The 16,996-nt window shown below is 44.5% G+C and overlaps 1 protein-coding gene across 7 annotated transcripts in view; it reads left to right on the top strand.

The window, feature by feature from the left end:
* Positions 1-16,996, top strand: part of LOC126106309 (echinoderm microtubule-associated protein-like 2) — a 790,720-nt gene that overhangs the window by 541,092 nt on the left and 232,632 nt on the right. For 5 of the 7 annotated variants that reach the window (XM_049912533.1, XM_049912535.1, XM_049912532.1 and 2 more), the window contains exon 2: positions 5,678-6,042. The exons of the other annotated variants lie outside the window; for them this stretch is intronic. In XM_049912533.1, coding sequence (XP_049768490.1) covers positions 5,952-6,042 — 91 coding nt within the window. In that variant the 5' untranslated portion in view covers positions 5,678-5,951. The remainder of the gene's footprint in view (positions 1-5,677; positions 6,043-16,996) is intronic. 7 annotated transcript variants of the gene reach the window in all.

The following is a 16,996-nucleotide window of genomic DNA, read 5'->3' as shown; positions in this document are numbered from 1 at the left end:
AATAAAGTCCTGGGAATCTTCCATAACCTGAGGGAACAGCCGTTGTTCCAACATGTCCAGGTACGTGATTCCCGTTACACTTCTTTCCGCAAAGAAAAATAGTCCTTTGTACGGGATACGGCACAGAACACGTTGACCTTCCGTGAGTCTCCTCCGTGTCGAAATGGTGGATGTGGATTCTCCAAACCCCATATGCGAACATTGTGTCTGTTGACTACTAAGGTGAAACGTCGTCGCATCGCTAAAAATTACATGCTGTGGAAATGCGTCATCCTCCATCTCTGCTAGCACATAACAACAAAATGCGAGACGCTTCTCTTTGTCATTGGTGTTGAGCGCCTGTACAAGTTGTAATCGGTAGGGCTTGTACAGCAAACGCCGTCTCAGAACTTTCCATACAGTTGGCTGGCATATTTCAAGTTCTCGACTGGCTCTGTTGGTAGACTTACTGGGACTGCGCACAAAACTATCGCCGGCCGGAGTAGCCGAGCGGTTCTAGGTGCTTCAGTCTGGAACCTCGCGACCACTACGTTCGCAGGTTCGAGTCCTACCTCGGGCATGGATGTGTGTGCTGTCCTTAGGTTAGTTAGGTTTAAGTAGTTCTAAGTCTAGGGGACTGATGACCTCAGACGTTAAAGTTATTGGCGTGATTTCCTTCATAGATGTCGCTGAAACGGAAAGCAATTCATTGCTTTGGATCAACTGTATACAGGATGAAGCGAAATTCTGGCACTCGGGCTTCGCAGCGCAACTCCTCATATGCCAGCATTAAAAAAAATGTCCCTCGCAAAATATCGTCCGGCAAGTGTATCGGGCAGAAAAAGGATGCTAAAGAGTGGCAATCTGGCAACACTGTAACCACTACCTCTGTCAGCACATATTCCTTGTACTGTACAGTTGGTGCAATGGGTTAGCTTGCAGCAGTTCGATGGTTCGATTCTGGGTTGAGGCCTATGTTTTTAATTTGGTAAACGTAGTGTAGGTAGTACGGTATCTGGCATCTTAATCGTCAACAGCTTTTGCAGCGGGTCCTTTAGGAAACACATGCACTTATTATATCCATGGGATTGTGGAAATGTCACGTCTGTTACCGTTAGGGACACAGTGTAATTCGAATCGGAACATTTGACAAATAGCAATATTGGTATGAATCATGTAGAACAATATCTGTCAGAGGGGTAATGCGCATTATACATGGAACAGGCGCATCTTTAGCATCTCGAAATTGATATTGTTTTTGTAGTTATTCTGTCCTAAGACAGGTCGTTTGCTTCAACTGTATTTGTTATTTGTCTAAACACCTACTTTTTACTTTTAGACTTAAAAAAATGTTGTAAATTTAGGATACATATGACGTAAGAAACGGCGTATATTACAGTATGAAATGTCAGAAGGAAATTAGCAAATAAAAAAATTACGCCCCTATCCAGGATCGAACCCACGACCTCCTGCATGCTGACCCAAAACTCTATCCTCTGCACCAACTGTGCAGCACACTTAAAAGTGTCTGACGAAGGTAGTTACTATCCATGTGATAACAGTGTTGCCACAAAACCACTTTTTAATGTCTTTTTTCTGCCGGATGCATTCGCTTGACGAAATTTTGCGAGACATTTTTTTATCGCTGGCGCGTGAGGAGTCGCGCTGCGAAGCCCGAGTGCGCAATTTTGGCTTCACCTTGTATGCACGAGGTCGTGTAGAAAAGTAATGCCTCAGAGCTTTTATATGAAAACGCTTAAAGCATTTTAAATACCACAACCGTTATTAACATGTTATATCTTTATTCTTCATGTGTACATTCTTATTTGCCGGCCGCGGTGGTCTAGCGGTTCTTGGCGCGCAGTCCGGAACCGCGCGACTGCTACGGTCGCAGGTTCGAATCCTGCCTCGGGCATGGATGTGTGTGATGTCCTTAGGTTACTTAGGTTTAAATAGTTCTAAGTTCTAGGGGACTGATGACCACAGATGTTAAGTCCCATAGTGCTCAGAGCCATTTGAACCATTTTTGAACATTCTTATTTCTGAAAATAGTCACCCTGGCGACGAACACATTTCTCGCAACGAGAGACCAGTTTGTTGATACCGTCACTGTAGAATCTTTGACATTGTTAACGGAGCCACAACCTCTTCTCTGTTTGCACCGCCTCATCACTATCAAACTGAATTCCTCGAAGTTGTTATTTACGGTCTGGAGAAAGATGAAAATCGGAAGGGGCCAAGACGAGACTGTACGGAGGATGACTGATGACAGTGAACACAAGGAGTCGAAGTGTTGCAGATGTCGCAGCCCTCATGTGTGTTCTGGTATTGTCGGGCTGAAAGAGAGAGTGCTCCACGTGTGGACGAAATCTCAGAATTCGAAAACTTTATTACAACAAGCTGTTTCTCACACACTGACTAAGTTGCGTTACACACAGCACGTTACATCTACAATTCGGCGCCCTCTGTCGGCACAGGGCTGCAAATATACAGACGAGAAGAATAAAAGTGTATAATACTAACAACGTTTATTTTATTTAAAAAGCTTTGACAGTTTTCTCATTAAAAATTCGGAGGCATTACTTGTCAATACGCTGTAATCTTTAAAAACAGTTGCTATTCTTACCAACAGCAGCTATCACCGAAATTTTAATGCGAATGGGAAAAAAGTAACTAAGTAAATACTTGATTTGTCGCTGTATCCTGACTCTTCGGTAAGGAATACTGTCGCCATATTTCATCTGTTGCAGAATCTTAAAATTTCGTCTGAGATCAAACATATTGAGATATCATCTCCTCCACGCATTCCACAATCGTCGTCTATTTGAAACCTAACTCCTACTTGAAGCCATTTTGACTATTTTTCGACCGTGACTGTCTCAAGAAATATGTAAAGGTTTTCTAAATTACCGCTACCAGTCACAAACTTTTATGACTATTGTATTACTTATTTATTTAGCGACATGTTTCGAGAGAATACCTCATCTTCAGGCTAAATGGCATTACTAAAACAATTTTACAGTAAGGTCATACTGATGTTACCTATGTTTTTCGTAAATGCCGTGCTTATCCTGTGGAAGAAGAGAGAACTTAGTAAGAGGCGATGTCACTTTGGAACCTGGACTGGTGTTTGCATGAAAATGTTTTGTAACAGTCACTCACTTTGTTCTTCTGGCGTGGCAGTCTCGTTGTGATGCGCTGAGGCGTTTCCATTTCCGTGGCTCTCTTGTCTTTCTTGGTCACTGTTCTCAAATTTTCACTAACGGAGCAGTAACTTGGAAACACGATCACAAAAACCATTCTGTAGTGCAGTTGACAAGATCTTGGAAGAAATGGAAATATTCATCCAGGGCCACATGGGAAATAACGAAATCCTGAATGAAGTGACAGACTTCAAAAATTCACATTTCTTTTCCAATTTCACTACAGTACTCTAAGAATAAAAGCTACATAACAAGACATTCGTTTGACTCTAGCCCCAGCAATAGCTTAGAAATATGTAAAATAAATAGTTTATATCATGATGTGTACAATAATATTGTAACAGGTGCTCAATTTGTAATGTATTTCGTCAACCTACATCTGTAATACGATAACAAAACGTGGAGAAGACATGTAAACATCTGACACCACAAAGATCGACAAATCGATAGCCAAATCGAAACCAGCCGTATTTCGACCGCCATCTTGTCCATTGCACTACAGAACTGTTTGTGGTCGTGTTTCCAAGTTATTGATATATTAGCGACAATTTGTGAACAGTGACTAGGAGAGCCATGGAAATGGAGGCACCCCAACGAATCACAATGAGACTGCCACGCCAGACAAACAAAATGAGTGACCTTCCCAAAATATTTTCATGCAAACATCAGTCCAGCTTCCACAGTGACATCGCCTCTTACTAAGATTTCTCTTCTTCCACAGGATAACCACAGCATTTACGAGAAAACTATGTAACATCAGTATGACCTTATTGTAAAATTCTTTGCCATTTAGCCTGAAGATGAGGTGTTGCCTCGAAACATGTCGCTGAATAAGTAATACTATAGTCATAAAAGTTTGTGACTGGTAGCGGTAATTTAAAAAAACCTTTACCAACTCCTGTTTTTCTCATATGACATCCTGAAGTACACGGTTCATGGCTGTCAGGTGGATCCAATATTCCTGAATGTGATCAGTGAGCCGGTTGGGGTGGCCGAGCGGTTCTAGGCGCTATAGCCCGGAACTGCACTGCTGCTACGGTCGCAGGTTCGAATCCTGCCTCGGGCATGGACGTGTGTGATGTCCTTAGGTTACTTAGGTTTAAGTTCTAGGGGACTGATGACCTCATATGTTAAGACCCATAGTGCTAAGTTGAACCATTTTTTTGTGATCAGTGTTCGCCACTGGTAATCAACAAATGGTTCAAATGCCTCTAAGCACTATGGGACTTAACATGACTGAGGTCATCAGTCCCCTAGACTTAGAACTACTTAAACCTAACTAGCATATCCATGCCCAAGGCAGGATTTGAACTTGCGACTGCAGAAGCAGCGCAGTTCCGGACTAAAGCACTTAGGGTAGTGAACGAGGTCCCTGTGCCCGCTAAATCACTCTTACTTTGGAATCGGTGAACGGTTAGAAAATTTTACTAGTAACAGAGATAACAAAAGTGTGTTGTAGGTAAAAAGGTTGACTACCCCTGATATACACAATCATTTACAATTTTTTTTATTTTGTGATTTCATGATGTATTTGCGGGCAGTGTTGTAATTTTTCGAATAAAATTTTGTACAAAGAAAAATATAAACGGATTGAGTGCCAAATAGGAGGAACAAAGTTAGAACAGGTGGACGGTTTCAAGTACTTAGGATGCATATTCTCACAGGATGGCAACATAGTGAAAGAACTGGAAGCGAGGTGTAGCAAAGCTAATGCAGTGAGCGCTCAGCTACGATCTACTCTCTTCTGCAAGAAGGAAGTCAGTTCCAAGACTAAGTTATCTGTGCACCGTTCAATCTTTCGACCAACTTTGTTGTATGGGAGCGAAAGCTGGGTGGATTCAGGTTACCTTATCAACAAGGTTGAGGTTACGGATATGAAAGTAGCTAGGATGATTGCAGGTACTAGTAGATGGGAACAATGGCAGGAGGGTGTCCACAATGAGAAAATCAAAAGAAAAACTGGGAATGAACTCTATAGATGTAGCAGTCAGGACGAACAGGCTTAGATGGTGGGGTCATGTTACACGCATGGGAGAAGCAAGGTTACCCAAGAGACTCATGGATTCAGCAGTAGAGGGCAGGAGGAGTCGGGGCAGACCGAGGAGAAGGTACCTGGATTCGGTTAAGAATGATTTTGAAGTAATAGGCTTAACATCAGAAGAGGCACCAATGTTAGCACTGAATAGGGGATCATGGAGGAACTGTATAAGGGGGGCTATGCTCCAGACTGAACGCTGAAAGGCATAATCAGTCTTGATGATGATGAAAAATATTCTGTAATAATACAGATTACGGAAGACGAATGTTCAGAGTTGGAGTCCCAGTCCGACACACACAGTTTTAATTTGTCAGAAGTTTCAAGATTAGTAGTCGCATTATTTCTGTGATGGTTATTTTTCCGGCAATACACGACGCAGCCTCCAAAATCCGCGGACGCCACGGTCGCGAGACGTGTGACAAGTGTTCAGTTGTTGAGGAAGGACTTTCTCCGCCAGATAAGCTGCGAGGCTGCTCAGAAGACTACCCGACGCGTCCCAGCTGGTGGCCCGCGGCCCCGTCCTCTTCTTCTTCCTTACTGGGAAGACTGGGCGACCTTGGCTCCTCTTGGCATCTCGTCTTCCTCCTCCACACCCGCACCGCCAGCATCTTGTTTATTTTCCCGCGGCTCGCCACGTGGGATCGCCCGAGGCGGCGTGTTTGTGTGGACTGAGGAGCATGCCGCCGCTGTGAGAGCCACCTGTCGGCGCGCGGCCGCACCACGACCACCTGATGTACCTGTCGCGGATATCGGAGGGCGCCACGGGCGCGCCTCTCAAGTCGCCGGCCGCCGACGTCAACGATGACGTCATGGAGGCGTGGAGTAAGTAGCGCGCAGACGTGGTTGTTGTGCCCACTTCCGGAAGTCATTTGCAGCATTTAGCCCCTCTGCGATTATTACTCACCTTACTGCTCTCTCAATAACTGTCGCAATGGCCGGCTTGCCATGTACGTAAACAACCCTCTTGGACTTAGACGGCGTATGACACAGTGGCCTCCAGGTCTGGTGATATGTAAGCAAAGCATTATCAAGTTCTAAACAGAGAATCAAAGTATTTCCAGATTCTGTTAGGAATAGTTCAGATAACAGCCACGTGAGAAATCTACCTCCACAATTTTTTACTCTTTTTTCTTTTTTTGTGTAACTTTACCATCCCCCATAAAAATAGAATACATGAATATCAGCATGGAAAACATTGTTCCTTGTTAGATGATCCTATGTCATATTAACGAGTCTTTTATTGATTTATGTATACATGATCAGTGTTAACATTAATGAACATTACGGCTAGAAAAAAGGAATAAAAGTGAGATAGTGTTAATACTTTCATCCTCCTTTACCTCCTCTGCATTACTGCAGATGACATGTCACTGAGCACATTTGTACTGTGCATGCAGTACACGTGAGGTGCCTAGTTGTTTCCACTGCCCTGTGTGGAATGCGTAAGTTCTTGTACACTTCACTAACCTGCTGTCTTGGTGGTGATGATGTCCCCAGCGCAGAAAACAGCACACAGGTCGTGGATTCTTTTTATTGAAGCTGAAATTAACTTCGCAAGGAACTGTTGCTACGAATAAACTATAACTCATTTGGGATGCCACTCGCGTTTTTATTGATATAGACACGAGAAACTATTCTCGATCACAACGTATTGAACATATCTTTCCACAGTCATTATATCTGGCTAAAATAACACGAAATACATGTCTGTCTACTGGAACCGTCAGAACTGGAGAATAAAATTACATGAATCAAATACTACTATTACAGACAACATGTCTGTACCTAGCGACGGTCGGAACTGTAGTTAATAAAATTGCATGAAACAAATACTGCTATAACAGACAACATATCTGTCTACTGGAACGGTCAGAACTGGAGAGCCGGACTGCCCGAGACACTTCGCGCGCCAAGCCAGCAAGGCGTGACCCGAACGCCACCGAAGTGCATCGGCACTTTTTGTTTTAGTAATACTTTGATTTTAATAATTTTGAAGTGACTGATTGATAGCTGGCTGTTGAGAGATGTTTATTTAAAAAAATGAAGTAATTTGGATGACAGGTTTAATTAATAATAGCAACTAAAGTTCAACGTTTTGGCACCCTACCGCCGAACACAGCAGCCAATAACAGAGCAGCAGCAGCAGCATCATGCAGGCGGTCTTTCTCACGGGAATGGTACCGAATCTAACATCTGTCACCGGTACCTCATCCCACATTGCATCATCTCTCTGCTTCTTGAATCTCCACTGCCATGGGAATAGCTTCCTGGAGCCTAATATGATGGCTGAATAAGCCAGAAATATTACAACATAATTTCAGCCCCACTCACGCAACTAGACTTAAAATACATGGGTCTGCTACCTATCAGACATTTTAAGTTATTTGGCAAATAATCAAAGATATTTGTTGCTGCATTTTGAGCTCCTCTCTGAGCTACTGAAAGCTTTGGTAATTAATAATGGTCATTTTTCCCCTCCCGTCTTGGTATGGACACATTGTGATGCAGTATTTGTGGCGAATTTCATTAGCGAATATGTGTATTGTGACGGCGCAGTTAAAACGCCTAGCTCCTTAAAACCTTTCTTACTTGACGTCCGTGGGTGTACACGACATATTACTTTTTCTGCTCGCATTTGTGCAATCAATACTTTCTTTCTAAGTGATGAGTTACCCCAGATAATCATTCCATAACAAATTGTTGAGCGGAAGTATGCAAAATATGTCAGGAGCTTGATTCATTTTGTTTCCAAGATTAGCAAGTTCAGGAAGAGCAAAAGTAGCTGAACTATACTGTTTAAGAAGCTCTGCATTACCCTTTTTTCAGTTCAAGTTGTCATCGATATGTAAACACACAAATTTTTGAGCATTCTACCCTACTTTCTGGCTTCTGCTCATGTGCCTCATCAATTATTAGTACGACTCTGTCTGTTGTACAGAACTGAATATAGTGTGTTTTTCAAAATTTAGGAAGAGTCCATTTTTAGAGAACCACTTTATAATTCTTTAGAAAATACAACTTACCAACTGTTCTGTTGCTTTCTCTCTAATGGGATTTATTACAACATTAGTATCGTCTGTAAAAGTACCAATTCTACTTGTTGAATGTTAAGTGGACTGTCATTCACAGATGTAAGGAAAGGGCTGGTCCCAAAATTGAACCCTGTGGTCCTCCCTTTGTCATTTCTCCCCAGTCACTGAAATTTTCTAGCCTTCAAACGTTGTTTCAGTTATTCAGCACAACGTTTTGCATTCTGTTTGTTAACTGTGTTTGTTTACTGTGTGTAAAGTCGCAAGTTCGACAGAACTTCATGTTTTCTACACAATCAAACACCTTGTAATGATCACAGAAAATAGCAGCTGCCGATATCTTTCTAACTACGGCTTGTAATATTTGATGAGAGAATGTATAAGTAGCAAGACTCAGCTGAAGTTGGAAGTGCAATCACCATTTATTTGTCTTTTTTGATGCGTCCCTGTAGTATGAGACCTGGTTTTAGTAAGGCACTGGTAAATACCTGCCCGTGAACGCTTGCAGAAGGCAGAAATAATTGTCATCTACATCTACGTGGTCACTCTGCAATTCACACTTAATTGCCTGGCAGAGGGTTCATCGAACCATTTTCATACTACTTCTCTACCATTCCACTCTCGAATGGCGTGTGGGAAAAAGGAACACCTAAATCTTTCCGTTCGAGCTCTGATTTCTCGTATTCTATTACGATGATCATTTCTACGCAGGTGGGTGTCAACAAAATATTTACATATTCGGAAGAGAAAGTTGGTGATTGAAATTTCGTAAATAGATCTCGCCGCAAAGAAAACCGCCTTTGTTTCAGTGGCTGCCACTCCAACTCACTTATCATATCAGAGACACCCTAAACCCTATTGCGCGATAACACGAAACGAGCTGCCCTTCTTTGCACTTTTTCGATGTCCTCCGTCAATCCTACCTGGTAAGGATCCCATACCGCGCAACAATATTCCAGCAGAGGACGGACAAGTGTAATGTAGGCTGTCTCTTTAGTGGGTTTGTCGCATCTTCTAAGTGTTCTGCCAACAAAGCGCAGTCTTTGTTTCGCCTTCCCCACAATATTATCTATGTGGTCTTTCCACATTGTCTGTCAACGTTCCCCTCTCAATACCTGCAGGTTACAATGACTTCGTGGAGCCAAGGACGATAAGTACTCTTCATTCCCTTCCCTCTTACAACTGCTTTGAGAGAGGGTTTCAGAAAGGTGCAGCCCTGCACACAGCCCAAGTTTTTCCCCTTTTTGCACCCGAACGCAATGGAAACAACGCAGAGTCGTATTTTTTTTTTTTTGCTTTTACTGCCTGGTAAATTTAACTAACTATGGCACGAAACGGAAATGGCAGTAAACTGACAGGAAGCAAGAACTTAGAGCAACCAGGTGCTGCTTCCATCATTGGTGTGATTACGTATTACGTCTAAACGAAAGCGGAGAGGGGATGCCAAAGAATTAGAGGGGAGCACTCGAGAAACCGTCTGTCTGATTTTGGCCAGTCTGTGGAATCTTCCGTCGCTTAATGATCATAGATGTTTGCATTCATCTGAGCTAACTGGTAATCCTCGAGAGTACTTCAGGATACCAAAGGGCTGACTGTCCAGTCGCCTTAATGTGTTCACACGTGTCAGATGCCTGGATAATCACCTTCTGCGTCACAGACTACTGCAAGACATGTAGGAAGGGTGTGAGAGGTTCTGGAAGCTACCGACGGGTATGTGGCCACCTGCCATAGGTTTCTCGGTTCGTCACGCGAACAGCCCGATTGAGGTGGTCCCACATTTTCTCCCGATTGGGTTTAAATCGGGGAAGTTTGGTGGCCAGGGGTGGTAAACTCATTCCCGTGCTCTTCACGCACACTGCGAGCTGTGTTGCATTATCCTGCTGGTAGATGCCATTGTGCCGAGGAAAAAGAACTGTGTGTAGGGATGGACATGATTCCCAAGGATGGATACATACCTTTGTTGACATAATGCCTTCCACAATGACGAGATCACCCGTGTATTGCCACGAAAACTTTCCCCAGACCAAAATGCTCCCTCTTTCGGCCTGGACCCTTCCGACGATTGTTGCAGGGCGTACACACCAACGGTCATGTGTCCGATGGAGCATAAAATATTGAACCGTGGTACAACTCAGTTCTTTAGAAAATAAAAAAATTACAATCTCTCCACAGTTATTTAAAGGAAATAGGAAGACCGGGATCACTGGTGATGGTGAAGCTTGTGATTGTTTTACAATTTTAATTTCACTCAAAAGAGACGTTATTATAATCTTCAATTCGGACATTTGCCCTCTTACTGATGCAATATCCAAATCTTCACTTTAATTGAATTACATAAATACGAATAAGAATCATATTTTGCGTCCGCAACCAAAATCAGAGATAGTAGGCACGGTGAATAATCAATCATAAACAATCGTTCTTGTTTAACCACATCTCAAAAGACTAGTAACACTGTACACTTCCAACCCAAAGTTACACAGCCACATAATACAACAACTTCATTAAAAAACAAAGATCTTAAAACTTAATGAAAGTCCACAGTGAAACATGCTTATACTAAAAATGTAAAGTGGGCCAACCAAGGTCGCAAAACTGGCACACAGGAAAAATAAGTTGCACATTCATTAAAGATACACAAATGATTAACATAGCCGGCCGGTGTGGCAGTGCGGTTCTAGGCGCTTCAGTCTGGAACCACGTGACCGCTACGGTCGCAGGTTCGAATCCTGCCTCGGGCATGGATGTGTGTGATATCCTTAGGTTGGTTAGGTTTAAGTAGTTCGAAGTTCTACGGGACTGATGACCAAAGATGTTAAGTCCCACAGTGCTCAGAGCCATTTGAACCATTTTTTTTATTAACATAAGTGTTAAATAAGAAATGCTAGTAATAACTCAACCAGTAAAATAACTTACAGAAACGCTAATATTAACAAAGTGGCCTCACGTAACTTTAGAGAACAGCGTTAAGGCCCACAGCAGTATTTGGAAGCAATACGAGCAGGCAATACGAGCGTTCACTCTCCAGGGCTTGTGCACAGGCTCACTAGCAGGCGGTATATATTTATGCATAGTCCGACCGGCCTCACAATGAGCGGTCCCGACAAGAATCCATAACCGCGCCGACGCCAGGGAACTAGCAGACTTAACAAATGGCCTGCAGCACAAATAGATTGCAATAAAAACAAGGTCAAATCACAGCCATACTGGAATATATAATTAGCATGCCCCCAAATTATTACGGAGCAATACTTTAACATCACCCGTCTACTAGTAAATTAGCAGGAAACTTAGAGATCACTTCCAGTTGCCTTAAAGCACTTTCAACATTAAACAAACATATCAAATTCCGCCGTGACAAATGATTAAAGCATTAACTCTACGGCTGCCGGGAGCGTACACAACGGCAAGCACTCCCCAAGCGGTCAATATGTCCTGAAAAAAGTTAAAACTTGCTTGAAAACCACTTAGAACACACACTCCACTGAAACTTCCTGGCAGATTAAAATTGTGTGCCCGACCGAGACTCGAACTCGGGACCTTTGCCTTTCGCGGGCAAGTGCTCTACCAACTGAGCTACCGAAGCACGACTCACGCCCGGTACTCACAGCTTTACTTCTGCCAGTACCTCGTCTCCTACCTTCCAAACTTTACAGAAGCTCTCCTGCGAACCTTGCAGAACTAGCACTCCTGAAAGAAAGGATATTGCGGAGACATGGCCTAGCCACAGCCTGGGGGATGTTTCCAGAATGAGATTTTCACTCTGCAGCGGAGTGTGCGCTGATATGAAACTTCCTGGCAGATTAAAACTGTGTGCCCGACCGAGACTCGAACTCGGGACCTTTGCCTTTCTGCCAGGAAGTTTCATATCAGCGCACACTCCGCTGCAGAGTGAAAATCTCATTCTGGAAACATCCCCCAGGCTGTGGCTAAGCCATGTCTCCGCTATATCTTTTCTTTCAGGAGTGCTGGTTCTGCAAGGTTCGCAGGAGAGCTTCTGTAAAGTTTGGAAGATAGGAGACGAGATACTGGCAGAAGTAAGGCTGTGAGTACCGGGCGTGAGTCGTGCTTCGGTAGCTCAGATGGTAGAGCACTTGCCCGCGAAAGGCAAAGGTCCCGAGTTCGAGTCTCGGTCGGGCACACAGTTTTAATCTGCCAGGAAGTTTCATATCAGCGCACACTCCGCTGCAGAGTGAAAATCTCATTCTGGACACACTCCACTGTTGATGAGAAGTGAAATGAGGAACATCAGCCTCCTTTAAGCAGCCACTGTGGAACCAAGTTCTGAACCATCTCCGGCAGCTACCCATGCCACAATAAGTTTCAACAATCTTCTTAGTTAAACACCGATTAAAAGTCATACGTAACTTGGAGCTTGCAAATTACGAGCTGGGAAGCTGTTCTACATCTACGTCTACATCCATACTCCGCAAGCCACCTGACGGTGTGTGGCGGAGGGTACCTTGAGTACCTCTATCGGTTCCCCCTTCTATTCCGGTGTCGTATTGTTCGTCGAAAGAAGGATTGTCCGTATGCCTCTGTGTGGGCTCTAATCTCTCTGATTTTATCCCCATGGTCTCTTCGCGAGATATACATAGGAGGGAGCTTGACTCCTCGGTGAAGGTATCTTCTCCAAACTTCAACAAAAGCCCGTACCGAGCTACTGAGCGTCTCTCCTGCAGAGTCTTCCACTGGAGTTTATGTATCATCTCCGTAAAGCTTTCGCGATTACTAAATGATCCTGTAACGAAGCGCGCTGCTCTCTGTTGGATCTTCTCTATCTCTTCTATCATCACTATCTTGTACGGATAGTATTCAAGCAGTGGGCGAACAAGCGTACTGTAACCTACTTCCTTTGTTTTCGGATTGCATTTCCTTAGGACTCTTCCAATGAATCTCAGTCTGGCATCTGCTTTACCGACGATCAAGTTTACATGATCATTCCATTTTAAACCACTCCTAATGCGTACTCCCAGATAATTTATGGAATTAACTGCTTCCAGTTGCTGACCTGCTATGTTGTAGCTAAATGATATGGGATCTTTCCTTCTATGTATTCGCAGCATATTACACTTGTCTACATTGATATTCAATTGCCATTCCCTGTACCATCCGTCAATTCGCTGCAGATCCACCTGCATTTCTGTACAATTTTCCATTGTTACAACCTCTCGATACACCACAGCATCATCCGCAAAAAGCCTCAGTGAACTTCCGATGTCATCCACAACGTCATTTATGTATATTGTGAATAGCAACGGTCCTATGACACTCCCCTGCGGCACACCTGAAATCACTCTTATTTCGGAAAACATCTCTCCATTGAGAATGACATGCTGCGGTCTGTTATCTAGGAACTCTTCATTCCAATCACACAATTGGTCTGATAGTCCATATGCTCTTCCTTTGTTCATTAAACGACTGTGGGGAACTGTATCGAACGCCTTGGGGAAGTCAAGAAACACGGCATCTACCTGTGAACCCATGTCTATAACCCTCTGAGTCTCGTGGACGAATAGCGCGAGCTGGGTTTCAAACGATCGTCTTTTTCGAAACCTACGCTGATTCCTACAGAGTAGATTTCTAGTCTCCAGAAAAGTCATTATACTCGAACATAATAAGAGTTCCAAAATTCTGCAACTGATCGACGTTAGAGATATAGGTCTATAGTTCTGCACATTTGTTCGACGTCCCTTCTTGAAAACGGGGATGACCTGTGCCCTTTTCCAATCCTTTGGAACGCTACGCTCTTCTAGAGACCTACGGTACACCGCTGCAAGAAGGGGGGCAAGTTCCTTCGCGTATTCTGTGTAAAATCGAACTGGTATCCCATCAGGTCCAGCGGCCTTTCCTCTTTTGAGCGATTTTAATTGTTTCTCTATCCCTTTGTCGTCTATTTCGATATCTACCATTTTGTCATCTGTGCGACAATCACCGTGAGACGACGAACCCACCACAATTTTACACTTCAAGGCGCCCAATGATCGGCACCGTACAAAAGACAAGGGTGGCGAGCACGGCGAGGTCCTTGCACCACGGTTAGGGACGCCGACTTGTTTGCAACGCAAACGCTCGATGAACGCCGACCGGAGACTCTCCCGTGACACGTTCACCCGGAAAACCGCCCGGGGGGAGCCGTCAAAGATAGCGAAACAGCCGAATATAGACATCAGCGATGCAAGTAGAACACCCTAACACCAGCCGCCGCGGCTCAAATATGGTTACTCTGAAAATGCCACCAGCTGCCACGGTGCGGACGTCCAGTTGCGGCTCTGGCGTGCAATTTCCAGTCTTCATCGCCGGTGAACAGCAAGTCAGCCACGTGCCTATTGCGGAGGCTCATACGCAGCAACGTTCCCTGAACGGTCGTTGAAGAGGTTGTTGGTAGCCCTCTGGTTTATCTGGGCGGTCAGTGGCTCAACACTTGCCCATCTGTTCGCTCGTGTTCTTCTCCGCAGCTGACGTCCAAGCTGTCATCTCGCACCACAGTTGCCATGCACGCTATACTTTAACAACGGCGGCACGCGAACTGTTACAAACTTAGCCGTTTCGGAAATGCTTCCACCTTCGGTCCTGATAGCAATGACAACGCCTTTTTGCACTTCTGACGGCAGATAAATCGCTCCGATTCCACTTCCGACATCGACTGTACAGTTTTCCGCCCCCCCCCCCCCCCTCCTCCGACACGCTCTGTGTATAGCTGTAGTCGAGGAATAATATTGTGAACAGCACTGTAAAGCATGTTCGGAGTTATGGTGAGGCATTAGCGTCGGATGTTGATTTTCAGCATCCCTAGAGATATCGGTCGATCACGATACACTTGCGACTTCAGGTAACCCCAAAACCAATAATCGCACGGACTGAGGTCTGGGGACCTGGGAGGACAAGCATGACGAAAGTGGCGGCTGAGCACACGACCGTCACCAAACGACGCATGCAGGAGATCTTTCACATGTCTAGCAATTTGAGGTGTTTTTTTTTTTTAGTTCTAATAAAAAAAATTCCAATCATGTGTGTCAATTTTTACCTCTCTATATACATTATTCCGTGGTTTATTAAGTATTCAAATTTATACTGACTTTTTGATCAGCCGGTACATAAAACAGGGTGTACATGTGTATGTCTGGGATCTCCTCAGAAACCCCTCAATCAACTTCAACCAAATTTGGCACAGGAAGCCAGGCCTCACAGTTATCAGGCATGTGGGGTTTATTTTACCTCCTACCTCCAATAGGAGCTGAGATGTGAGCAAAAAGTGTTTTATTCCATCCCCTGTCATATAGTCCGCCCTGCACAACAGGCATGTTGTGTGGAGCAGTACAGGTCTGCCAAATCGACCTCCTTTGTAGAGCAGCTTACATGTCAGGTACAAGAAACAGTTTTCCAGGCCCCAACATGTAGGCTGCCCTGCATGACAGGTGTGTTATGCTTTATATACTTGCTTTGCAGCTGGCTGGTGTGACCGAGCAGTTCTAGGCGCTTCAGTCTGGAACTGCGCGACCGTTACTGTTGCAGATTCGAATCCTGCCTCGGGCATGGATGTGTGTGATGTCCTCAGGTTAGTTAGGTTTAAGTAGTTCTAAGTTCTAGGGGACTGATGACCTCACATGTTAAGTCCCATAGTGCTCAGAGCCATTTGAACTTGCTTTGCATGGTACAAGGAAATGCTTTTTCAAGCCCTGTTGTGAGCAGTTTGTTGTGGGAGTAGTATCGGCCTGCTTTAGTGAACAGTGTTGCAGCGGCTACATGTGCCGATAAGCATGGATAGGGACCAGTTGAGATGGGTAAAGAAAGGGATGGACAGAGCAAAGGGGAGGAGGGAATGGAATGGAGGAAGGGAGATGGATGATGCAGATGGAAAATGTAGAGGGGCAGTAGGCAGGGACACGGGGGGGGGGGGGGATATGGATAATGCAGGTGGAAAGTGTAGAGGGGCAGTAAGCAGGAGGGAGAGAGAGAGAGAGAGAGAGAGAGAGAGAGAGAGAGAGAGGAAATGGAAAACGAGAAGGGTCCCAGGATATGGTTAGAGGGAGGAGGGAGGAAGATACTAACAGAGAGAGAGGGAGGAGGAATCGTAAAAAGAGGGGGTGGGGAGGAAATGAAGACTCAGAGTGAGGGCGGAGGAGGAAATAGAAAGACGTGGGGCGATGAGATGGACATGAGGAGGAAAAGGTGGACACAAGAGGGGGACGAGGAGGTGTGTTCAATACATGTCAAATACATATCCAGGCAATCCCATGAGGAAAAGGTAGGTTATTTATAGAGCTAAAAGATCGCGTCAGACATACATACCAAGCTGTAGATATGGAACCATGGACAGCAAACGACTGCAAGATATCTAGGGAAGTTGTGGATTTGGAAATCTGCTTTATTAGTGGGGGCTCTAATTAACGCCAATTGAAATAAACACTAAGTAGATCTCACTACATGTTGATAAGTTTCAATATTTAGGCTAGCTGATGAAAACGACTGGATCGACATCAGAGTGTCTGGAGCACGACGGTTCAAACTCACGCTCCAGCTGCCCTCATTTAGGTTTTCCATGATCTCCAGGCAAATGGCGGGATGGTTCCTTTGAAAGGGCACTGTCTATTTCCTTCCCTATCCTAGGCGCAACCCGAGCTTGTGCTCAGTCTCCGATGACCTCGACGTCGACGGGATGTTAAATCCTATCTTCCTTCCGTGTTCAGAGCCACTGTGGCGTAGTGGTTAACGCATCTGCCTAGTGGTCAGGAGCCTTGGATTCG

This window comes from Schistocerca cancellata, chromosome 10 (assembly GCF_023864275.1).
Source record: "Schistocerca cancellata isolate TAMUIC-IGC-003103 chromosome 10, iqSchCanc2.1, whole genome shotgun sequence".
Classification (NCBI taxonomy): Eukaryota; Metazoa; Arthropoda; class Insecta; order Orthoptera; family Acrididae; genus Schistocerca; species Schistocerca cancellata.
The sequence above is the reverse complement of the archived record's forward strand: the minus strand, read 5'-3'. Positions and strand labels throughout refer to the sequence as shown.